Source organism: Equus asinus, chromosome 3 (assembly GCF_041296235.1).
Source record: "Equus asinus isolate D_3611 breed Donkey chromosome 3, EquAss-T2T_v2, whole genome shotgun sequence".
Classification (NCBI taxonomy): domain Eukaryota; kingdom Metazoa; phylum Chordata; class Mammalia; order Perissodactyla; family Equidae; genus Equus; species Equus asinus.
In genome coordinates this window covers 77,298,288-77,324,629 of record NC_091792.1, presented here as the reverse complement: position 1 = coordinate 77,324,629, position 26,342 = coordinate 77,298,288, and the positions used below count along the sequence as shown (strand labels likewise).

General features: G+C 36.5%; 1 protein-coding gene and 1 pseudogene across 1 annotated transcript in view; one reads left to right on the top strand and one right to left on the bottom strand.

Annotated features, from left to right (window-relative positions):
* LOC123276151 (regulator of DNA class I crossover intermediates 1-like) overlaps nt 1-14,725 on the bottom strand; it is a 60,895-nt pseudogene extending 46,170 nt beyond the window's left edge.
* A 454-nt stretch (nt 14,726-15,179) lies between these two features.
* LOC123276141 (ATP-binding cassette sub-family D member 2-like) overlaps nt 15,180-26,342 on the top strand; it is a 50,188-nt gene continuing 39,025 nt past the window's right edge. The window contains 4 exon segments of the mRNA XM_070505255.1: nt 15,180-15,243; nt 19,776-21,086; nt 21,089-21,319; nt 22,863-23,043. Coding sequence (XP_070361356.1) covers nt 20,103-21,086; nt 21,089-21,319; nt 22,863-23,043 — 1,396 coding nt within the window. The 5' untranslated portion in view covers nt 15,180-15,243; nt 19,776-20,102.

The window sequence follows — 26,342 nt, the reverse complement described above, 5'->3', positions numbered from 1 at the left end:
GCCTAAATACAGTCTTCATATATGTATAAATCAAGTGATTTTACTCCAGGCTGATTTTCCATTATCCAGGACACTCTTATGGCTCTCACCAAATTCTATGTACTCCATAATACCTATTCCTATGTGCCTAAGAAAAAATTAATTAGGATTTCAAGACCAATTGCTAGATTAGCCTACTAATACTAGACAACAGTGAAAGTGAAAAAAGATCCTAACGTATAAGTCAAAGGCAATTTCATAAAAAGAACATTTTAAATTATTATTAAGGCAACCAATGCTACTAAATAGTACTATGTGTCTAAATGTTTTACCAAATATAGTCACTCTCAATTACCTGCACTAGAAAAGAAAACTGCATCAGTTAGGATTCTTAAGTTACAAGAAATTGAAAGGTCCTTTGGTTAATTTAAACAGAAAATAAATTTATTAAAAGAAAATCAGGTAACCAACAAACATGTCAACAAAGCTGAGGAAGCACGTTTGGCACCTGGCAAGAACAAGGAAGTCTAGGGAGCTGTGGCATCATAGTCAAAATCAAGCCATAATTAGTCTCCTAAGGACACCACTGCCAGCACTGGTGAATACTAAACACCACTGACTGCACCAGTTCCACTCCTGGACAGTGAACACCACCCCCTGGCATCACTGGCATTAAAATTCAATCCTGCTGCAGCTCTTGCAACTGCTTCCAACTACAATAGAAGCTCTGTAGTCCCTACTTCTTTGTGTTACTAGCTTCTAATTCAAAGTACAGGACAAGTGCATCTAAGTCTCAGCTTAGGTCACATGCCTATTTGCTAGCTGCAAAGCATAGTGAAACAAATGTCTGGGTTTTTTTCCCAAGATTCCACATAGGCAGGTGGTCTGTGCCTATCACCAAAACTCATAAGGTAGGAAATACCCCCACGCATAGATAAGGGGCTCAGATGCTTGGCTGCCAGTGAGTACAAATGTCCACTAAAGAGATGTAGATTAAAATTAAACTAGTTGACAATCCAAGTGACTTTTTACTTGGCTATGTCAGTGGAAAAAAAAAAAAAAATATATATATATATATATATATATATATATATATATATATATATTCCTAATAGTTGCTTCTAACAGTTTTGCTTAGGCTAACTTAAAATAAAACTGTAAAGTTGTTTTTTTCTCCCCCAAGGGTTGACCAAGATGATGATATAGGAGGATCTTGAGCTCCCCTCTTCCCACAGACACACCAAATGTACAGCTACACTTGGAGCATTCCCTCTGAAAGAGATCCAGAAACTAGACTAGCGACTCGTACACATGGGACAAATGCAAAAATACCCAGGTTGAAACAGGTAGGAAAGGCTGAGACACACTCTCATCATAAACCCCACCCCTGCCACAATGCCATACAGTCAGAAGGGAATCCCCAACTCCACCTTCTCCCTGAGGAGCAAAGGGTTTGACCTCCACATCTAGTGCTCCAAATTTTAAGACTCTCACCAAACAGACAGACTCCCAAAACACCTAGCTCTGAAAGCCAATGGGCTTGTGTCCACAAGACCCACAAGACTATGGCAAATAAATAAGCATTCTTAACAGGAATGCAGCACTCACCAGAGCTATCCCCTCAGGGTTCAACATGGAGTGAGCAGGCAAGTATGTTTTAAGTAAGCCTCATGGTAACCACAAAGTAAAAGGCTAGAGGAGATATACAAGATAAAGAGAAAGTTATCAAAGTATACCATAGAGAAAATCATCAAATCACACAGGAAGAGAACAAGAGAGGAAGAAAGGAATAGAAGAATTACAAAACAACCAGAAAACAACAAAACAGCCATGGTAAGTCCATCCATGTAAATAATTACTTTATATGTAAATGTTTTTTGGTTGAATGGATTAAAAAACATGACCCAAATATATGTTGCCTACAAGAGACTCATCTCAGCATTACAGACACAAACAGACTGAAAGTGAAGGGATGGAAAAAGATATTACATGCAAAGGGAAACCAAAAGCTAGGGTAGCATAATTCTCAGACAAAATAGACTTGAAGACAAAGACTGTAACAAGAGACAGCAAAGGCCATTACAAATGATAAAGGAGTCAATTCATCAAAAGGATACAAGAACTGTAAATATTTATGCACCCAACATTGGAGCACCTAAATATATAAAGCAAATATAAACAGAACTAAAAGGAGAAATAGGCAGCAATAAATAATAGCAGGGGACTTCAAAACCCCACTTTGAACAACAGATTGATCATTGTGATATTGTAATTTACAATAAGAAATACATATTTGGATGCAACCAACATAGGAGCACCAAAGTACATAAAGTAACTATTAACGAACCTAAAAGGAGAAGTGAACTACTACATAATAATAGTAGGGGACCTAAACCCCACTTAGATCAATGGATAGATCATCTAGACAGAAAGTCAACACGGAAATAATGGAATTAAATGAAAAACTAGACCAGATGGACTTAATAGAACATATATAAAAACAGCAGAATACACATTCTTCTCAAGTGCACATGGAACATTCTCAAAGATAGACCATATGTTGGGAAAGAAGGCAAGCCTTAATAAATTTAAGAAGACTGAAATCATATCAAGCATCTTTTGTGACCATAATGCTATGAAACTAGAAACCAACTACAAGAAAAAAGCTACGAAAGTGACAGATATGTGGAGGCTAAACAACATAGTACTGCACAACCAATGGGTCATTGAAGAAATTACAGGAGAAATCAAAAGATATCTGGAGACAAATGAAAATGAAAATACATTATACCACACCAACTCATGGGATGCAGCAAAAGTGGTCCTAGGAGGGAAAATCATAGCAACACAGGCTCACCTTAAAAAACAAGAAAAATCTCAAGTAAGCACTTTTAAACTGCACGTAACAGAAATAGAAAAAGAAGAACAAACAAAACCCAAAGTTAGCAGAAGGAGGGAAATAATAAAAATTAAAGCAAAAATAAATGAAATTGAAGCCAAAAAATGGTAGAAAGGATCAACGACCAAGTGCTGGTTCCTTGAGAAGATAAAATTGACAAACCCTTAGCCAGACTCACTAAGGAAAAAAGAGAGGAGGCTCAAATAAAATTAGAAATGAAAGAGGAGAAATTAACCGATACCACAGAAATACAAAGGATCATAAGAGAATACTATGAAAACTATATGCCAACAAATTGCAAAATCCAGAAGAAATGGATAAATTCTTAGACTCATACAATCTGCCAAAGCTGAATCAAGAAGAAATAGAGAATTAAAAAGACCAATCACAAGTAAAGAGATTGAAACAGTAATCAAAAACCTCCCAAAAAATAAAAGTCCAGGACCAGATGGCTTCTCTTAAGAATTCTACCAAACATTCAAAGATTTAATACCTATCCTTCTCAAACTATTTCAAAAAATTGAAAAAGACTGCATACTTCGTAAGTCATTCTACAAGGCCAACATCAAGATGATACCAAAGCCAGACAAGGATAACACAAATAAAGAAAATTACGGGCCAATTTTGCTGATGAACAAAACTCCTCAACAAAACACTGGCAAACCGAATACAGCAAAATCTTAATCTATCACCATACAGCAATGATCAAGTGGGATTTATACCATGGACACAGGGATGGTTCAACATCCACAAATCCATCAATGTGATACACCAAGTTAACAAAATGAGGAATAAAAAACGTGATCATCTCAGATGCGGAGAAAGCATTTCACAAGATCTAACATCCATTTATGATGAAAACTCTCAATAAAATGGGTATAGAAGGAAAGTATCTCAACATAATACAGGCCATATATGACAAACCCAAGCCAACATCATACTCAACGGGGAAAAACTAAAAGCCATCCCTCTGAGAACAGAAACAGGACAAGGGTGTGCACCCTCACCACTCGTATTCAAAATAGTACTGGAGGTATAGCCAGAGCAATTAGGCAAGAAAAAGAAGTAAAGGGTATCCAAATAGGCAATGAAGAAGTGAAATGCTCACTGTTTGCAAATGACATGATTTTATATATAGAAAACCCTAAAGAATCCATTGGAAAGCTATTAGAAATAATCAACAATAACAGAAAAATGGCAGGGTACAAAATGAACTTGCAAAAATCATTTGCATTTCTATACTCTAATTACAAACTAAGAGAAAGAGAACTCAAGAATACAATACTATTTGCAATCACAACAAAAAGAATAAAATTTCTAGGAATAAATTTAACCAAGAAGGTGAAAGACCTATACAATGAAAACTATTAAGGCTTTATTGAAAGAAATTGATAAAGACATAAAGAAATGGAAAGATATTCCGTGCACATGGATTGGAAGAATAAATACAGTTAAAATGTCCATACTCCCTAAAGCAATCTGCAGATTCAATACAATCCCAATCAGAATCCCAATGACATTCCTCACAGAAATAGAACAAAGAATCCTAAAATTCATATGGGGCAACAAAAGACCCCAAACAGCTAAAGCAATCCTGAGAAAAAAGAATAAAGCTGGAGGCATCACAATCCCTGATTTCAAAATATACTACAAAGCTATAGTAATCAAAACAGGATGGTACTGGTAAAAAAACAGACCTACAGATCAATGTAACAGAATTGAAAGCCCAGAAATCAAATGACATATCAGATTCAATGCAATCCCTATCAAAATTCTAGTGGCATTTTTCACAAAAATAAAACAGACAACCCTATTATTTGTATGGAACCACAAAAGATCCCAAATAGCCAAGGCATAATTGAGAAAGAAAGCTGGAGGCATCATACTTCCTGATTTCAAACTATATTACAAAGTGACAGTAATCAAACAGTATGGTATTGGCATAGAAACAGCCAGACAGACCAATGGAATAGAATATCCAGAAATAAGCCAGAAATATATGGTCATTCAATTTATCACAAAGGAACCAAGAATACACAGTGGGGAAAGGTCAGTTTCTTCAATAAATAGTGTTGGGAAAACTAGACAGTCACATGCAAAAGAATGAAACTGTAACCGTTATCTTACACTGTACACAAAAATCAACTCTAAATGGATTAAAGACTTGAATATAAGACCTGAAACCATAAAATTCCTAGAAGCAAACACAGGGGGTAAGCTCCTTGAAATTGGTTTCGGCAATGATTTTTTGGATTTGACACCAAAAGCAAAAATTAAAAAGTGGGACTACATCAAACTACAAAGCTTCTGCACAGCAAAGGAAACCATCAACAAAATGAAAATGGAACCTATGGAATTGGAGAAAATATTTGCAAATCTTATATCTGATAAGAGTTTAATATCCACAATATGAGGAACTCATACTACTCAACAGCAAAAAACAAATAACCTAGTTAAAAAATGGGCAAAGGACGTAAATAGGCATTTTTCAAAAGAGACATGCAAATGATCAACAGGTACAGGAAAAGGTTCTCAATATCACTAATGCTCAGGGAAATGCAAATCAAAACCACAATGATTTATCACCTCATGTCCTTTAGGATGACTTGCATCAAAAAGAAAAGAGAGAACAAATATTAGGATGTGGAGAAAAGGGAACCCTTGTGCACTATTGGTGGGAATATAAATTGGTGCAGCCATTATGGAAAACAGCATGGAGGTTCTTCAAGAAATTAAAAGAACTACCATTTGATCGAGCAGTACCACTTCTGAGTATATATCCAAAGAGAAATCAACATCTCAAACAGATATCTGTACTCCCATGTTCATAGGAGCCTTATTCACAACAACCAAGGTATGAAGCAGATTAAGAGTACATCAATGGATGAATGGATCAAGAATATTTGGTATATATATACATCATGGAATATCATTCACCCTTTTAAAAGAAAAAAATCCTGGGCCAGCCCAGCAGCATAGTGGTCAAGTTCGCACGCTGTACTTTGGCAGCCCGGGGTTCGCAGGTTCAGATCCCAGGCACAGACCTAGCACCACGTGTCAAGCCATGCTGTGGCTGCATCCCACATAAAGTAGAAGAAGACTGGCACAGATATTAACTCAGCAACAATCTTCTCAAGCAAAAAGAGAGAGATTGGCAACAGATGTTAGCTCTGGGCCAATCTTCCTCACAAAAAAAAGAAAGAAATCCTGTCATTTGTGATAACATGGATGAACCTGGAAGGCATTAGATAATTAAGTCAGACAGAGACAAATAGGACATGGTACCACTTATATGTGGAATCTAAAAAAAAGTTAAAATCATAGAAACAGAGAACAGACAAGTGGTTGCTGGGGGGTCAGGTAAATAGGGAGAGGTTGGTAAAAGCATACAAACTTTAAGTTATAAGATGAATAAGTTCTGAGGATAACATGGTAACCATACCATTTGTTAATACAAAATAACATTGTATTGTATAATTGAAATCTGTTAAGAGAGTAGAACTTAAATGTTCTCACCAAAAAAGAGAAATATCTGAGGTGATGGATGTGTTAATTAACTTTCACAATGTATGCATATATCAAACCATCACATGGTATACTTTAAATATCTTACAATTTTATTTGTCAATTATACCTCAATAAAGGTAGAAAAAAATAAGATAGAAAAGACGGGAGAACAAATGAATATATCCCCAAATAATGGGGTAAACTAGATGGAATTTTATATCTGAGAAAAAGAAAAACGTGCAGATAATTAAAATAGCTTGCCATATATAAAATGTGAATCCTCAGAAGTCATTTGCTACTTTGACTACTGCAATATTAAGTATGTAGCTAGCTACCATAATTATACTTTAAAGAGTCTCCTTGATTTTATGCAAATATTCTCCTATATTTCTTACTACATTGGTAATAGCAATAAAACACAGCTCTGATTATCACTTAGGGACGTGACTTCCATTGCCTGCCCCAACTTAGGTTTCAACTTTGTTTTCCATTCCTGCGTTTCATGTATTCCAACACCCGACCAAATGAAAATATAGTTTTTCTTCTCCATATATGGAGACTCCTCCCACCATATTTTGTACTCAAAACTTTCAATACCTTCAAGACCCCATTCAAACATCAGTTTCTTCATGAAATGTATATGCACTTTATAAAAAACAATTTTAAGAGTTTCTCTAATTTTTGTCCTGAAATTTAAATTACCAGAGATTTAGGGGTGGGGAGGTGGGAATGAAGCTCATCTCTTTAACAGTAATTACTATGTTATTCTAGAAAATGGATTTTTAAAGAAATATATTGCAACCATCTCTTTCAGTAAAAGTTTAAGTGAACAATATTAGTTGCCATTATAGCTACATACTGAAAATAAAATCAAAAGGCCATAACTTCTTCATAGAACACTCCACAAGTTATCAATTGTGGGAAGCAGGGATATAGATTACACTACCTTATTCTTCATTAAGATAGAAAGAATAAAGTAAAATAGAGAAGTGTAAAGAGGTTAAGAAAGGGAAAGAAGAGAAGAGAAGGGAGGGAAGGGGAGAAGGAAAGAAGAGAGAGAGAAAGGAAGAAATAAAACCATACTGACTACAAAAATATAACAGGGCATTCTGCCCCTTGCCATTCTTTCTAGTAAGCAAAGATTTAAAGGAAAACGCTAAAGAAATACTTTCTTTAAAACAAAAAGACAGGCAGTAATGTGGTCAAAGAAACATCAAGAACAACACGAACGTACATTTTACATGGAGTACGCAGGAGATGTTGAAACTACATTAGGGATTAAATACTATGGGTGTCACATATCTTAACTGTCAGCTAGTCTTGAATTTTCTTTTTTGTTTATTTTGTTTTGCTTTTTATTTTGCTGCTTAGTTTATCTTTTTAGTGGCAAGGTGCCATGCAAAAGAAACTGTTTCCAGATTGTTACAATCTTGTAATAACATCTTAAGTGTGATTCAAAGTGAAAAATGTAAATAAAATTAATAAAGCAATAACTAACAATTGAAAAAATTATTTTATGGCTTGTGTCACAGTGAAATTAATATTAATCTAAGACATCATAATGTTAACATTGTTAGCTAGCAGACTTATTAAGATTCAGGACAGTAACTAGCCTAGAAAAAGTACTTAGGTTGGTTTTCCACAAAACTAAAGCAGGTCCACCTGATGTGTCAGGAATAGTAATGATATACATTAGAATGCTATGGCTTTCATATAAATTCTTCTCTTGCAATACAAGAAAAAGTTTTTAGAGTAATATGAATTACAAAAGGTATGGTATTGAGAAAAAAAGTGTCAATCGATAAGGCAGAAATCCACCTAATATTCAGAATACAGAGCCTAATTAAAATAAGTTCTTAGAGATTGAATTCTTATAGTACTTTCACATGGAAAATATTGTTTCATAGTTACAGGCTGTAATGATAAACATGAACAGCCATCTCCTGGGTCATACAATGGAAGAGATCTTAGATTGTGAATGATAGCCCAACACAGATGTGTATTTCAGGTTATTCACAATTAAATCTTAAAAACTTTATTTCAACAATTATAATTCACTAAAAGCTTCTAAAGTTGAAGTTTTTCACTCCATTTATGGGATATTTTGAATAAATATTTTCAACTGTTTTTGAATAAAATGTCATCAAAATTTAGAGGACTTGCTTGCAAAAATGTTCACTAACAATGCAGGATACATAGATTGATTTATCAAGTAACTCTTCAAAGAGTCAAATGTTTATGAAATCCAATTAATAAAAGGCAACAAACAAAGCAAGCTTATAACAACACGCCAAAGTATTCTTTTTTGGATTCAACATCAGTATTGTCTCAAAAACACTGTAATTCAGTTACATTAACTGTGCATATAAAAAATTGAAAATTTTGACAACTGTAGCTTTGTTCAGTAAAATATCAAGCCTCTTTGACTACAACTGTGAAATATACATGAACTACAACCAATTCCAAGTGTATCTTGGCTACACAGGTTACATAATTTAGTAAGAGTCCTGTTTTACCCAAGATGCTATGATCCATCAAATTTCTATTTATAATATCATTGCAGAAATAATTTTATCTTTAATGTTCTGCAGTTACATGTGTCAAACTATTGTCTGCAGATATAATCTCCTTAAAATAACTACCAAATCTGAAAGTAACTCCTGATGCTTTTTCAGCAGATTTGTGCATTCAGATTGTCATGTGACCATGAGAGATGCTAAATGCTGGCAAACATTTTGTGTACTAGTTATAGATTCACCAACTCAAATGAAAAACAAAACATCAGTATTTATCATTAAGCATTAATTTTCCTTTATTTGAGCTCCCTGCTGCCAAAAGGTTACAAAAGCATTACTAAACACTATGAAAAAGGAAACGGTTGTTGACAAAACCACTGTAACAACAACCTTCCTACTACTCTTTGTAGGCACTCTGACAGGACTGATTAGCCTCTATTCCTAGCAAATATTTCACTTACACCTAATCTAAAATTTTCCATGTTTCCTATTGACCCCACTCCCAGGCATGGCGGCTATACAAATCTCTCAGACCTTAGAATGCAATGTTACAACTAGCTGGTACAAGTGGATAGCAGAGACAGCAGCATTAAATACTTCTCCCATCCCATCCAGCAAGTTAGTTGTACCCAGCCACTCATGTCTCAGCACTTTATCAGCAAGCGCCCTTCATGCTATCTTTAAAAGAAGCTGTTAGTTACTTTCTATCTGGAAAGTGTCAGGCCTGGGTTATCATTGGATGTCTTCAGATTTAACCACATGTTAAAGTGAGAACGTTCTTCACCGCACACGTTGCTCATGCACTAATACAGACCACGGCAGAGGTTAAAAAAAAAAAAAGGATGTTCACTGATTCTATCTGGGTTCATTTTAACGGAACCATTAATGGTAGCTTATATTTAATTAAAAAACAAAAACTCCGAAAACAAATGCTAAACTGGGCGTGCCACTAGGATCACAGGCATAAACCATGACTGCCCTAGGCAAACTGGGATGATGTTCACCGTACATTTAAGTGTTATCCCCATTTAACAGATGAAGAAAGAGATGCAGGGACAGAGGCTAATTCACAGTAAAGAGAATTTATTGTAAAGCTAATTAAACTTAAGTTCAGAGCCCTTCATCTGCATATTCCCCTTCCAAGCCCTATACCTAATTTTGTAGTCACAATTTTGTATTCTTTTTTCCATTATGAAGGTCCCTCACAACCTGATCTGCTCCTATACAGAGAGGTTTAATAATTAACCCAAATTCACATAGGACTGGTTTTTTTTGCTTGCTTTTTTGGGGGTTGTTTTGTTTTTAAAGATTTTATTTTTCCTTTTTCTCCCAAAGACCCCCAGTACATCGTTGTGTATTTTTAGTTGTGGGTCCTTCCAGCTGTGGCATGTGGGACACCACCTCAGCATAGTCTGATGAGCAGTGCTATGTGGGCGCCCAGGATTCGAACTGGCGAAACCCCGGGCCGCCGAAGCAGTGCGCACGAACTTAACCACTCGGCCACCGCGCCAGCCCTAGGACTGGTTTTGATTTGATCTGGAAAATATATAGTCATACAAGAAAACGGAAAAATAGTATTGATTATTTTTCCCCAGAAGAATCCTAACTGGTATCACTGTCTTGGAGTCTTTCACCACTATATTCCAAACGACACACCACTACCACCACAAACAAACAGTCATAGAATACCACTTTCACTGTGGTACTTCTGAATTTGAATGACTCCTCAATATCCAACAGATCAAATTTCAACTTCTCAGTCTGGTTTTCAACCTCACCATCACGCAGACACATATATACATTTTTAAGTATTTAAATAAGTAATCTTGTCTCCAACTATTTACATAACATTTATTTTATTCTTTTTCTCCATCAAACTTTCCTTTAGCCTTGTTTCTGATTTGCCAAACTCTCAGCTAAAACTTTCCTATGTTCTACTATTGTTCACACTGTTTTTTTTAAATCATATATTTTGGCCCCTGATCTTTCAATATTTTCAAACTTTATGGAATGTCATATTCCCCCCTCCCCAATAAGCTACAAATCTCTCAGAAAGAGACTAAATTTCAGTTACTTTATACTCTGACCTGGCACAGTGCCTGGTACATAGCACTCACTAAATACTTTGCACAGGTGAATATTCTAGGCCTACATTTACAAATGCAAACCTCTCCTTCACCTAAATTCAAACAGGATTTTATCTGTGTCTTTCTTATGACACGGGTTGCATTCTTCAATCTAAGTTATAAAAATAAACCTCCTCTAATTAAAACAAAAAGTCTTCTTACACTGCATGTATAGTGCTGTATTTCAGATCTATAGTTGATCCCATTCTGAATAGCATATCGAGGCCCAAAGACTGGTCACATCTTTATCTTCTCCTTTCTCTCTTCTCTTCCTACCACCTTCATGTCTGAGGTGGCTATGAATTTGGTGAAACAAATCATCAATCACCAAATACTGAAAATAAAAGAGAATCTTTTCCAAATTAAAAAGATCAGTGCTTATACCTGTCCTCTTTCAAATTTACACCTCAATGTGACTAGGAAAACACAGGGTCTCAGTGCTGACGTAAAAGTACAAAACAAAGATTAGAGTTCTAGGTCAATGATTCCCAGACAACTAAAAAAAAAAAATTATTTAATTGGTAAGACTGACAAATGATTCATATTTTTAATTTTGTCAAGAAAGGACTTGGGACCAGCCCTGTGGCCGAGTGGTTAAGTTCGCGCCCTCTGCTTAGGTGGCCCAGCGTTTCACTGGTTCAGATCCCGGGCGTGGACATGGCACCACTCATCAGGTCACACTGAGGTGGCGTCCCACATGCCACAACTAAAATATGTACTGGGGGGATTTGGGAAGAAAAAGCAGGGGGAGAAAAAAAGAAAGGACTTAAAATGGGAGGGGCATTTTAAGTCAAAAAAAAGAATATAATTTTAGGAAAAAAAGAAAGAAACCATTAAATTGAAAAATCTGACATTATGGCTGATTAGCAAGTTTCAGGGACAGTAGACTGGGAACTGCTATCATAGATATGTCAATTAGTTTCAGCTTAGACCAAATCTCTTTACCCTAAATGAGACTTTGTTTGAAATGAAATGTTATATCTTCAAAGACGTCCACAAAGCATAACACTAAAGCCAAACCAAGTAATTTAAAAAGCAAAATAAGGAAAGCTTATTTCTTCCCTAGCCACCAGTCCCTTCCCTCACAAAAAAAATCTTACATATGACTGGTAGACTCCCCAAACAGAAGAGCAGCAAAAAATTAAATGCCAAGTTTCTTTTATGCCAAGAAAACTTGCAAAGACCTTTGCAATTGTAAAGACGCTCCTATCAAATGATTCTGCAATTAAACTGTATATCAGGTCCCTATAATACACAACAAGAATACCCTGGTTTGATTTAGTGTATACAATCAGGTTGCTACAACCAAAATATAAACTTGCTATAGCCTGCTTCATTCATTTCCTTGGAAAAAAGGTAGAAAGCCTCTTTGCAAGTGTTTTCCTGTCTTAATGCAGACCTATCTACTGTCTGCCAAATAATCCTTTCAGGTTCTTTAATACTGCCCTCCCAACCCATCTCTTCTAAGAAGCCTTGGTAAAAACTAGGTCTCCAATTTTATAATTATTTATCTCACTTCCTTTTCAGCTTTTAAGAACCTGTGTTTCATTGTTTCTCTGTGGCGCTTGTTCTGTGCAACACTGTTATCCTTCAAGGTTTAAGGTAATTTCTCTGTTCTCTAAATATCCATAGCCCTTTACATGTGCCACTTTCACAACACTCGTATTTCTACATTGCATAGCATAGCATAGCCATTAAGCATATGGTTCTCAAATAACTGTCATTGATTAGCTGGGTGACCTTGGGCAAGCCACTTAACATTAACAGTGCCTCAGTTTCCCTATCAGTAAAATGAGGATAACATTTGTACATACCTCATAGGGTTCTTCTTAAGAGTAAATGAGCTAATATACAAAAAGTTCTTACAACAGCACTTGTTATATATTAAGTACCATTTAACTATCTAGTCTTAAAATCATTCACCTAATTCAAATCTCACCATTCTACCATAAATTCTTTTTGTGGTCCAAAGTTTTATCTTTTTCTCTTTTGAATCCCACTATACAGCTTGACAATGCCCTAAACAGGGAGGCAAGTAAAAACGTATTTGTTGAATTAATTAATGCCGAATTCTCTGATGGAGCAGCTCTGAGAGAGCTTTGTAAATGTTCTCTAGTTACTCGTCTGTATTTTAAGTTCCTAACAGTTCTCAAAATTTTCAAACAAAAACTAATCCTACAACAGAGGGAAATAAACAAGTACTCAAGGATGGTCTGAGACAAGGATTAAAACTTCTACTCTATAGCAGCTCCAATCAACTGCTAGTGATTACTAAGCACTGTCTCAGATTCTGAGGCCCTTACGGCCTCATGGTCAGAGCGCCATGATCAACTAATCTTGTCTACCTTTGTTTGCTGGGATAGTACAAAGTGGAGACACTCATTTTTTCATTACCAATCTGGAGTTTGACCCTAACGAGCCCAACCTCCCCAAGAAAATTTATTTAAAATTCCATATTTTCTCTTACAACTTCACACAAGTTTTGCCTTTTACTCTATAACATATCCATGTTTACTTAAATTAAAAAATATATTTTCCTCCGATCTGTGAATAAAACTGATGCTCCAGGGAGATGTGTCACGTTTCTTCTGTGGTTTCTTAACCCCCTGGGACCTAATATCTCCAGGTGCAGCACTATCTCATTTTGAGAAACACAATCCTAGACTACACGTTTCCTGCAGTACATTGCTTTTGCATCCTCCCACTAGCAACCAAAATACTACTCCCTGAATAACCAGAAGATATATGACAGAATAATAATAGCACCTATATTTTAATACTGCTTAAGCATTTGTAAGATGATTTTGTATCTCATTTAATATTCACATTTTAAAGAATTCAAAAACATCAAATTATAATCATGTATCAACTAAATTGTGTGACGTTTGTAAGTGAGTTTTCACTTTTCTCCAAAGTGGAAGCATGATGCTAGAACATTAGCTAGGAATAAATCAGATAAACTTCTAAAATACGATGCTAACATATCTTCAACAGGATAAATGCTATTGCTAAAATTATCAGACATCGTTACAATACTTGAACACAAAAGCTGTCTTTCCTCTTATAAAATTCCTAAGAATTTAAATGTGTTATATTCTAACCATATCATCACTGTCCTGGGTCTACTTGTGACAAAAATTGTATTTAATGGCTTAATGTTTCAATCAAAACAATTCTTTTCGTCAGGGGAATTTGATCAAACGAAATTACAGGCCCACATGATTTCTATCCTAGTGGACTTGAAGGTCAACAGCAATGAACAGGTTACATAAAGCTAAACTGTCAACTCATCCTCCTTTATGTGATTAATTCTAAATACAAAACAAATTGTAAATTCTCTTGTAAGTTAAAGCAAAAAACGCTTCACTTTCCCTCCCTTGCAAAAACAAACTAAATTGGATTTATGGTGGATACGAGCCCCCACCAATGGATTTAAGGGCAGCAGGGAATGGCCTCTTCCATAACGCCTTACAAATTTGTGCAAAGATGATATATTGACGCAAAGAAATCCCATGGAAAAGGGAGAAGCAGGGCCGAGAAGAGGGCTCAGCTGCTCAGAGGTCTCACTAGAGGAGGAGGACCCGGGAGGCGGGGGAGGGAGAGCAGAGAACCTCACCCACGGCGGGCCCCACATGTGAAGCTTTTGGAAAGACAGTGGGGGAAAAGCTGAGCTGCTTTCGGTTTAAGAGCAGAGACATGGTGCTAGGGTCCCCGGCTTGGGGAAGATTAAAAGACCTCTCCTAGCAAGTTGCCCCCAGGCAAGGCTGTGCCCTCCCCTCCGAGGCCTAGGAAAGAGGCGCCATGACGGGAATGCACGTCCAGGGACGCAAGGCTACAGTCTCAAGCTCCAGCAGCACGACTCACTGGGAGCCCCCGACCCAGTTCATCTCCCCAAAACTTCTGAGAAGACACTGGGGTTCTGACAGCTGCACTTCAGACGGCTCCGTTCAGTGCTAAGCCACAGCTTCCTCGGTTTCAGCCCGCTCCTCTCCGGCCCACGGGCCTATAGCCCAGCCTCCCTACAGCCTTTGAGGCCTGGTTAGGCTCCTTCCGGGTCTCCCGGCAGCCTCTGCGGTTTCTGCGGAGACGCTGTCCTGAGAGGGCCGCAGGGGACGCCGTGGGAAGGCAGCGCGTCCGAAAGAGGAAGAACACAGCAGTTTCAACCGGTCGGGCGAAGGAACCCTCAAGAAATGAAGTGTCGGGCTGTGGCCGCAGGGTTAGTGTTTCAAACCACCCCCACCATAGTTTTATTTACTTTGCTGTAGGTCTCAGCCTTTTTTTTTTTAGGTCAAAGAACAGACTGAGGGGAGAAAAAGAAGGCAAGAACAAAGATATGGATCCGTAATCCTCAAGATGATGTTTCCATTCCCACATCACTCCATATCCAAATCCTTTAAATATCTTTCACGTGCAGTTTCAATATTCAGTACACAGTTGTTTATTAGAAATATTGCGCTGTAGTAACTTACCATTTTGTGGGTTTCTTAGAGAGCTTGATCAAAACTGGGTTTAGCTGTAAAGACCCAAAGACTTTAAACACCTTACCGAAAAAAATCTCAAAACGAAAGTTGGATTTTACTGATCGTTTCTGTGTTATGTTTGTATATCCTCACAAAACGTTTATCTTACACACTGTTCTATGATATTTTGGTTAGAAACTAGAAATCTCCTGTACCAAACAAATGCACAAAATGGTTTTTTTTCCCCAATTGTCATGATTGTTTTCCAGATTTTTAACCTGGGCAATCTCTCATTTTCAAATATGATACATTTTCTGTTAACTCATTGGGAAATAGTGCCTAAAATATAGTTGCCTAAAATAGGATTATGTGCCCTGGTAGACATCGTTTAATCATAGAAATACTGATTTTTGTCACAAAAATTCACCAAAGTATATCTATCATTGGTTTGAATTAAACCAAGTGAGTATAGCATTTCAGAACAAATTAGTCTTCGTCATGGAGTAGCTCATTGTTTTTCAGTAACTAAACCATACAATCGAGTCAGAAGCAATGGCCCAGTGTGTTAGCCTTTCCTACTTTCAACATTTTGAAACAGGTACAAATTAACTAAATTAACTAGAAGGGGAAAATAATTTTAGAGAGGATTGACTGACCTTTTAAAATATATTCTATAGGTAGAGACATAAAGGACAGGTTGACCAATCTGTTGAGAAGAGTCAAGAAGTGGGAGCTGGATAGAACCGTGTCTTCTCTCTGACTAGAGTCACTGCTTTCTTTCCAGTCACAGAGAGGCAGTGGAAGTGGTAAATTAGGCTAAGGAAAGATTAACCTATGAGATACATCCTCAGACAAGATATTTGCTGGGTTTTCCTTCACAGCAAAAGACATTTCATTATGAACCAGTTATTAGGTGGTTATTTGTAACAGATGAAATATTGACCTAAGATCTCATCTTCATTGTGTTTGTGGCTCACATGAATAAGGCTAGCATGACTGGTAGATAATGAGTCAAATGCTGTGCTATTTTAGGGCCAGTAGGGCAATTAGGTAATCTCTTGGGTCAGGAAACAGTTCAAGAAAGGAATACAGCACAGATAAAATACTACTTAGCAAATGCATCCTTCTCAGCAAATGCATCCCAAATCTTAAACCTTAATTTATCTTTATTGCTAAAAATTATTTACTCTCTGGTGATTTACTATCTAAACACATAACACATATTATCTACATTATACATTTTTATTCATATACTTATATAGGTAGGTCTCTTTATTATAAAAATTTATTTCTGATGTTTTACTGTTTATAAAGCATGTAGTTTTCCTAATATATGTGTATATATATATAGTCTCTAATATATATATAAAGTCTATTTAATCCTGCTCTTCCATGGTTGTTGGTAATGCCCACTGTGACACTGACATTGAGAGTATCACACTTGAGAACAGAGTAATTTGATAATTATTGCTTATTTTTTAACTTTCATTCATTTTCAAGATCTTTTTTTAAGATTATTTCTCCTCTCTTAAGAAAAATTTTAATGCTTTCCCATATAAACACATGTAAAGTTGAGAAGATTGAGTGGAAATTAGGCTGAATTATGTTTACTATAGTAACAAGTGACTTTTTTTCACTCTTTTTTTCTCACCTAGTTTGAAATTCAAACTAAATTAGCATTCTTTCTGCTTTAATTGCATGGCAATATAAAAAATGAAAGAAGTACCTTGACATTCTTAGTTTCTTACTTAAATGGCATATATTTCCAACTGGAATTATGTATCTGTTTTCCTATCATCTTGAATTCTTCCTCTGCCTTCCCTGAAGTCTTGAGCTTGGTCTCAGATGCTAGGACCAACCCTGACTCTTGGGGGTAGGGTAGAGTGAAGGGTGGGAGTGGAATTAAAATGGTGATAGTTACATCTGTACTTAAGTGGCTCATCATTAGGTCAAATCTCACATTAACCTTTTCCCCAGTTCTAGTAACTGGCCTCCAACCTTCCCTGCACCACAATTCCGTTAACCAAATTTCTGTCTTTCTATCTTGATTATTTTCCTCATTCTAATAAGTCTTTCACTCAAGCCAATAAAAGCTTGTTCCTATACCCTAGCTTCATTATCAGTTGATAAACTGACCTACCTACAACTAAGTGCAGGCCTGATTCGATCTCTAACCTTCTTTGCTTCTAGATTTCCCACTGCCCTGCTCCTCCCCTGATGTGGCTGTCCTATGCCAGTGATGTAGGCCACTTGCCTCGACTGCCAGCTGCTTGCTGACCGGTGCAACCCTCTGTGAACGTGTTCTGCCTGGCTGAACATCCTCCTATCACCCCCAGCTAAGTTTACCCTGGCCCTCCACCTGTCTTATCACAGTCAGGAGATGTGACATAAAGAATTAAAGTTTATAAGGGTAAGAGATCCTTACTTTGACACATGAAAAACGTGAGATTAGGAATAAAAGATTTTGAAAATAACCACTATAACACTATGATCTCTACATACAGACTTAGAAAGTCTCAATGGAATGAATGATAGATTGTGCTGCTAATATGGCCAGCTATAAAAGAAATTTGCATGAATTTGCCACTCATGTATTAGTCAATCTGCTGAATTGAATGCAAACAAGTGAAAAGAGACCTGTGATGATTCTTGAAATTCATATAGGTACATGGGAAAGGAGTTTTAAAAGTTTAAGGCTATTGTTACTTGTGAAAAGGAGAATAGTTCTTTATTCACAGTAAACTGAATAATGAAGATCATTCAACACTGAGACAGGTTTTATATTCTAGCACAAGGGTTGGCAAACTTCTTCTGAAGAGGGCCAGATAGTGAATATTTTAGGCTCTGTTTCATCTATCCAGCTCTGGCTCTGTGGCTTGAAAGCCATAGAAAATAAGTAAATAAATAAATGGGTGTGGCTGTGTTCCAATAAAACTTTATTTATGGACACTGAAATAAAAATTTCATGTAATTTTCATGCACCACAAAATATTATTCTTGTGATGTGTTTTCAACCATTTTAAAATGTAAAAACTGTTCTTATCTCAAGGGCCATAAAAAAATAGGTGGCGGGCCAAATTTGGCCCACTGGTTGGGTTATAATTTGCCAACCTCTGTTCTAATTTAATGCATATCTTCCCAGGCTTCCAGTTGACTAGAAATGTGTATGTATGTTGTGGGGGGTGGTGGGTGTGGGGAAGCAAAAATGTTTTTGCATATTCGAAAACACACTCATCCTTACCTAAACATTTTACATATTTAACAGTATGCAGAATTTCGCTTGACTGTTTAGCAGTTTAAGTCCTCCATTAGGGATGTAGGGAAAATTTTTTTAACACTCTTTGTTTGAATCAAATAACCAAAGTGGGAAGTAGCCAATAGATTATCTCTAACCCTAAACAAAACAAGCAAAACAAAAGTTTGCAAAAGACAAAGAACTCTCAAAAAATGAAGTAAGGTCCCAGAGAAGCTATTTCCACCATCTAACTCCAGTTGGATTCCCAAATGGTTAACTTTAGGTTATAAAGTCACACACCTCCAAGTAACAACTATCTAAAGGACACAGAGGGTGGTAGAAGTGAAACACTGCTCTTTTTTATTCAATAGTCACCTTGTAAATAAATACCAGTGCATCAGATCTGCATTGCTAAAAATAGCAGTTGTGGGGCTGGAAGATTTTTATTGTAAGGACAAGTAAACATAGAGATGGAGATATAGCAAAGAACTATTTTCTATATTGCAGAAGACTTCTCTCCTATTTATTTACAAAATATGCCCTCAATTACGACTTGTCTGATAGATTCTGGGACTTCATGAGAAACACAGACAGAAAAAATAAAATAAAATGGGACTGAAAAACAGATCTAAGTATTTGATAGTTTGTTTTCTCCAGTGTCCCTCCTGCTTGTCCCTTTCCTCTCTCTCCCTTTCAGATTCAGTCCATACCCTTTCAGATTCATTCCATATCCTTTTCACATTCATTTCATGTTGGTCCTCTTGCCCCTCCTCGCTCATCTCCCTAGCTCCTTCTCCCTCATCTCATTTTATAGCGCTTGGAAATTTCCTTTTCTTTCCGCTCTTCCCCTTGTGGTATCTACTAAAACCTTAGAGGAGTGATGTATATTCTGAAACTTCTGTGCGTTTCTAAGTGACGCTGAGCATGCTCAGTAGCTGGGGCAGGTTTTGTCTCCCGCGGCTGCCCTGATTCGACCTTTCCAAAAATAGACATTTAACTCTTTGGACTCCTGCCTAAGGATGTAATTCGCTTTGCTTTCTCCTCATTTTCAAGGTTCAAAGGGAAGCGGCGAGGATTCCAAGGTCCCACCATCCTCACAGCCAATGAGGGGCCTGTGAGGGAGGAGCTTGGGGCGGCTTAGTGCAGCTTGAGCTTCTGAGGGAATCATCCCCAGTAGGTGCGGTGGAGTCTGAGCTCCGCTGCACCTGTCACAGCAGAACAAAATTGAAAAAAACAAAAGCAAAATTTAAATAAAGAAGAGAAGAAATGCTGCGGACTATGGAACGTTGTAGGACTTTCTGAAACATTTGCTGGGGATTCCGGGGGATCATGATCTTTTAAAACCAATTCTTTTTGAAGCCGGTTTGGGTAATTGGGAAAATGACACATATGCTAAATGCAGCAGCTGATCGAGTGAAATGGACCAGATCGAGCGCTGCTAAAAGGGCTGCCTGCCTGGTGGCTGTGGCATATGCTCTGAAAACCCTCTATCCCATCATTAGCAAGCGTTTAAAGCAATCTGGCCACAGGAAGAGAAAAGAAGCAGCTTACCCGACTGCAGAGAACAGAGAAATACTGCATTGCACCGAGACCACTTGTAAAAATTCTTCGCCTGGAGTGAATGCAGATTTTTTCAAACAGCTACTAGAACTTTGGAAAATTCTCTTTCCAAAACTTGTGACCACTGAAACAGGGTGGCTCTGCCTCCACTCGGTGGCTCTAATCTCGAGAACATTTCTGTCTATCTATGTGGCTGGTCTGGATGGAAAAATCGTGAAAAGCATTGTGGAAAAGAAGCCTCGGACTTTCATCATCAAATTACTCAAGTGGCTTATGATTGCCATCCCTGTTACCTCTGTGAACAGTGCGATAAGGTACCTGGAGTGCAAACTGGCTTTCATCATCAAATTAATCAAGTGGCTTATGATTGCCATCCCTGCTACCTCTGTGAACAGTGCGATAAGGTACCTGGAGTGCAAACTGGCTTTCATCATCAAATTACTCAAGTGGCTTATGATTGCCATCCCTGCTACCTCTGTGAACAGTGCGATAAGGTACCTGGAGTGCAAACTGGCTTTCATCATCAAATTACTCAAGTGGCTTATGATTGCCATCCCTGCTACCTCTGTGAACAGTGCGATAAGGTACCTGGAGTGCAAACTGGCTTTGGCCTTCAGAACTCGCCTAGTAGGCCATGCCTATGAAACCTGTTTTACAAATCAGACTTCTTATAAGGTGATCAATATGGATGGGAGGCTGGCAAACCCTGACCAGTCTCTTACTGAGGATATTATGATGTTCTCCCAATCTGTGGCTCACTTGTATTCTAATCTGACCAAACCTATTTTAGATGTAATCCTGACCTCCTGACCTCCTATACGCTCATCCAGACTGCTACATCCAGAGGAGCTAGCCCAATTGGGCCCACCCTATTAGCAGGGCTTGTGGTATATGCCACTGCTAAAGTGTTGAAAGCCTGCTCTCCCAAATTTGGTAAATTGGTGGCTGAAGAAGCTCATAGAAAAGGCTATTTGCGGTATGTGCACTCCAGAATTATAGCCAATGTTGAAGAAATTGCCTTTTACAGAGGACATAAGGTAAGATAGAAATTAAGATGATGGGTGAAATGTGAGACTGTTCAAGCTGCCACTGCAGTGCTAGATACCATCTGTTGTACTGTTGATGGACCCACTTCTTTAACATTTTAGACTCCTATGACATCTAAACCTGTACTAGAATGTATGCTTCCTTACCCTTTTTACTCACAAGTTGTTAAAGAATTATAGAGTGCAAACTTTTCTAAAGTTTCATGAGAATAAAATTTTCAGCACTCAGTCTACTTAGCCTCAGTTACCCAAACATGCTCAGAATTATCTCTGAAGCATTTTCTTAAAACTTAAATCCTAATTGGGTGTAGAACATTAGAAGAAAATGTGTTTGGAAACTGAGTAAACACATGTCCATTGAGATGGAAAATTTAGGATGGTATTCTCTTGTTGTTATTATTGAGGGCCCTTTGTTTTTAAGAGGAAAAAAAACCCTGTCCTTTTACATGAAAGACAAGTTTAACAATTTTGCATGTCTGGTCAGCAATGGAGGGTCCTCAGTCCTAAGAAGTGCAGGAGAGTGTGTCTCACAAATAGCATTTCCAACTCTTAGTTAATGTTCAGCACCATGTTTGACACAAATAAAAAGAGGCAGTGAAATGAAATTTTGTCTGGCTTTGAGAGAAAAGCTAAGATTAGAGAAGAAATGAGGAGGAGAAAAGGAATTTCAGAACGTTATTTCTGAATACTAAAGATTTTCGACATTAAGCAGATCCCTAAAATAGTTAGCCTAATTACATAAACTTCCAGAGCATTGAAGTAACCTCAGAATATTAAATACGACCAAATTTTTTAAGGTGATGCATCTGAAATCTTAATACAAATGACTTAGTACAAATGAAATATTCAGGTATTCTTAAGTTGAAATGGTATTTTAATTCCCAAGCAGAATTCTTTACTTTTTGAAGCATCATTAGTTATCAAGACAAATGTTTACAGTAGTAGGAATCTGAAGAAGAAAATTTAAAGCAAATTTAGGACTTCTACTCCCCCTTGAAAATTGGCCTTATATGTTGTATTAGTCATATTGACCTGTGATTCTTCTTGAATCATTGAACTCAGTGATTTAAATTATAGCATGCTGTAGGCCTCCGGCATTTAAGACAAAATCCAGCAAATTGAGTTAGTTCGAAAATGGAATCTAATTACACATATGTGTGTCATGTGTTTATTTTCAAATATTTTTGGTGTGATCAAGAAGGATAAAGTTCTAACATTGTTTACTCATGTCTTATAGAATATGGTTTAATTTTAACCTCATGCAAGTAATTTTGAAATAAAAATTATAAATCACTGACATGTACTTTATATTTACTAAGTATCATGGGTTTTTTTCAATAGTATAGGTGTGACCAAATTAAATAATAATGACTCATTCTTCTATTAATCTGTATTTTTTAGTTGTTAGAATCATAGATCATACTATACTAAGTAAAACAAAATAATGTGTACCTATCTTTAAAGAAAGCCTCCAGACATACAGTATTTACTTTTATAACTCATGCTGGGTTCTTGCCTCTTTTTCCCTCCATAGGTGGAAATGAAGCAACTCCAGAAAAGTTACAAAGCTTTAGCCGATCAGATGAACCTCATTTTATCCAAACGTTTGTGGTACATCATGATAGAGCAGTTCTTGATGAAGTATGTTTGGAGCAGCAGTGGACTGATTATGGTGGCTGTACCTATTATCACTGCAACTGGCTTTGCAGATGGTGGTAATGACAGTTATGCTTAATCTTCAATATATGTTTAGGATTATTTCTCTTGAAGGTGTCACTGCTGGTTTTGTGTGAGTGAAACTGAATATGTAGCCATTTTTCTGTGGTCATTAATGGTCAGAAACAGAGGCAGACTTTGCAACATCCAATAATAATACCTGCAATGTGAAAGGAGATAAGTGGCTCAAAAGTCCTTTCCAGTTGTGAGATATTTCAAATTAATATCTTGAAAAGCAGTGTAAGTTCTCTCCATGTGTTTTAAACTTCAGTTCTGCACATCCCATGTGTTTAGTCTATAAATATTCTGTAACTGGATCTGCCCTGTTTTGTGATTTGCAGAGTTGGTTGACTACATTAGGCAACTAGGAATATTGTTTTAGGAAGTGCTTCACACCATGGAACAAGATCTCCTCTACTTGTAGGTAACATGTATAAACCTCCTGTGTAGCATGATTTGGTGGCATTGTGGGGGTAGGGGTTGTCAAGCTGCCCCTGTCTAATTCTAGCTATCACCACCCCAGTGGTTTTTACCAACATTTTTCATCTTTGGGATAACTAAGAAAGATAAGGACAACAAGAACAATATTAAAACGTTTTGTAATACTTGAGATGGGAGTTTGGGTCTTAATGGGCAGAGACAAAGGGGAGTTAATTAAAGTAGCAGCATTTTCTGCTCTTCCTCCAAAATTTAACGTTCCCCCTTCTCTTTAAAAACCACTTGGTCAAAATTGGCCTTAGTGTTGAAGTAACTAAATAAAAGCATGGGCTTTGTAGTAAGACAGAGCTTTGCTCAACTCGTGGCTTTCCCTCTTCCTGCCTGTATCCTCTTAGTCATGTTAATTAAACTCTGAACCTCCATTTCCTCATCTGTAAAACGAGAATTGGAAAGGCTGCTTCAGAGGACTGTTGGGAGGATTTAACAGAATAATGTTTATAAAGTACAGAGCATGCTCTTGACGTTCTTGATACAGAGTGACAATTATTACCTAGGAAACAAAAGGCAACACTGAGAATAAGGTAACAGAATTCACACTATTTTACGGCTATTTTTGGTGTAGAATTAAGAATTATTTGTTTGAAGTCATCTAATAAAAACAAGTAAAAAAATTACCCTATACTTTAATATTTTGAAACAGTGCTTCAATGCTTTAACCAATTATTACAAAAAAACTTGTCAAATTTGAGTCATTCTTACCCTAAAATTGTTCATTTTAGTAAATTGGAATTTGTCAATCCCATGTGATAAGACTATAGATATACCAAATATACTCCACAACTCAACTGTCTAATACTGTGTTTAGACCACTGGGAAACTGAATTTTATCTATTTTTATGTTTTCAAAGTTTTATTTTTTAAAAAATCATTTAAAAAGTTTATATTGAATAAGGCGTTGTTAGTAATAGTATTTTTAGACATAATCCTTTCATTATAAGATAAAATAAATTGCTTTTTCAAAAAAGTATTGGAGAAAAAAATGACACAAAAATTTATGGTCTTGAGATTAGTTTTAGTAAGACACAACAAAATTATCAGATATTCATAGTGGATCTAAGTATATGGATGTTTTAAAAGTTTCATATATAACGTATAGAGACAACACCAATGACAAGATTATGGTGTAGTTCTCTTAGTGCTTGGAAGCACTGTCTTATTACAAAACCCCAGAGTATTCAACATAGAGCAGAGAAAATGCAGCTATTAATGGTGACAAATTAACCCCACAGAGACCAGTAAGAAGTAAACAGTGTATGCAAAGAATCTAACAATCTTATTTCTATGGGTGATGTAATAAGATATTTAAAAATAAATCCTGAAAATATCATATTAAATTAAAGAAACAACATTAAAATTTCAGATTGAAATTATGATAATCACAGTGATGCAAGTAAAATAAAGTAATTCTTAAAGCTTCTTTTCAAAAGAGGATTTTATACAAAGAGAAGCAGTATAAGAATTTCATAGAAGAAAAAAATAAATTCATATGACAGCATTATTATGAGAAGCTGCTTCAATATCTTCTGTAATTTCTAATGTTACTATATATACGCTTATAATGTTTGTACGTATTTACTAAAGACATTTGATCTACAATGATTTAACACATGAAAATATTGTTAGCATTTTACTCATACAAAATTATTTTTTCTAAATAATGATATATCTTTGAGGCTTTAGGTCTTGGAATTACATATCATATATTCTAATCTAATCTTCAGTCTTAATTTACACTTATGCCCTGAGTTGTCCCTTATGTTAGAGATGAATTAAATACATGATACTGTATATTTTAAAGCAAAAATAGGTGGAAAAAGTGGGTGAATGAGAGAAGAATGGCAAAGAGAAAAGGGAGAAAAAGTAGGATAGAGGAAAAAAAGACAATACAATAAAGAAGCAGGCCACTGTTCAGATCTTGACTCAGCTATTTAGTAGTTATCCATCCTTGAGAAATTTGCATAAACTTTATATGCCTCAGTTTTCCTCTCTTAACCATAGGTATAGTAATATATATCTTACAGAATTATGAAATTGTATATAATGTATTTAATGTGCTTTGAAACAGTTCTCAGCAAGTAGTAAGAATTCAGGTGGCTCATTGTTAATATTTATTCTATTCTTACCATGTGGGCTCTGGCATCAGATTGCCTGGGTTCAAATGCTTACTCTTTTGCTTACTAGGCTATGACTATGGGCAAGTCATTTAACCTTCTTGTGCTTCAATTTCCTCATTTCTGAAATGGGAGAAATTATAGCAGGGTTGTTAGGAGGATTAAAGAAGAGTACATGTGTAAAACTTAGAACAATGCCTGCTTCATCGAAAATGCTCAATAGACATTTGCTGGCACGATTATTGTTGTTAAGAGAGCAAGATATTTAAAAGTGATTAGGAAGTCAGAGGTAAAAGTGCAGATAGGAGGAAGAGCCTGCATAGTTTTTTTGGAGGAGAAAAGAAAAATAGTTTTGTAGTAGATTTGTTATACCACCCACCTACAACTTCAAGTGAAATCTTATGGTTAGGACAGGATTATGTTTATATTCAAGTTCACATTACAAAATTGCATGTGGAATCATGCCATTTTCACATCAGACGAGGAGCTTAGAGGTCATCCAGTCTGGAGACCCAGATTTGCCTAAGGGCACACAGATGGTTAGTGGAAGCACTAAGGATAGAAGACATTATGTGATTCCTAGTGTGTTACTTTTCTTACCTTCATCACGCTACCTCCATTTAGCTATATTGGAACTTAGTCTATAAGGGACTTAACTTAGTTTGAGACCAAGCAATCGTGGGAGCTAA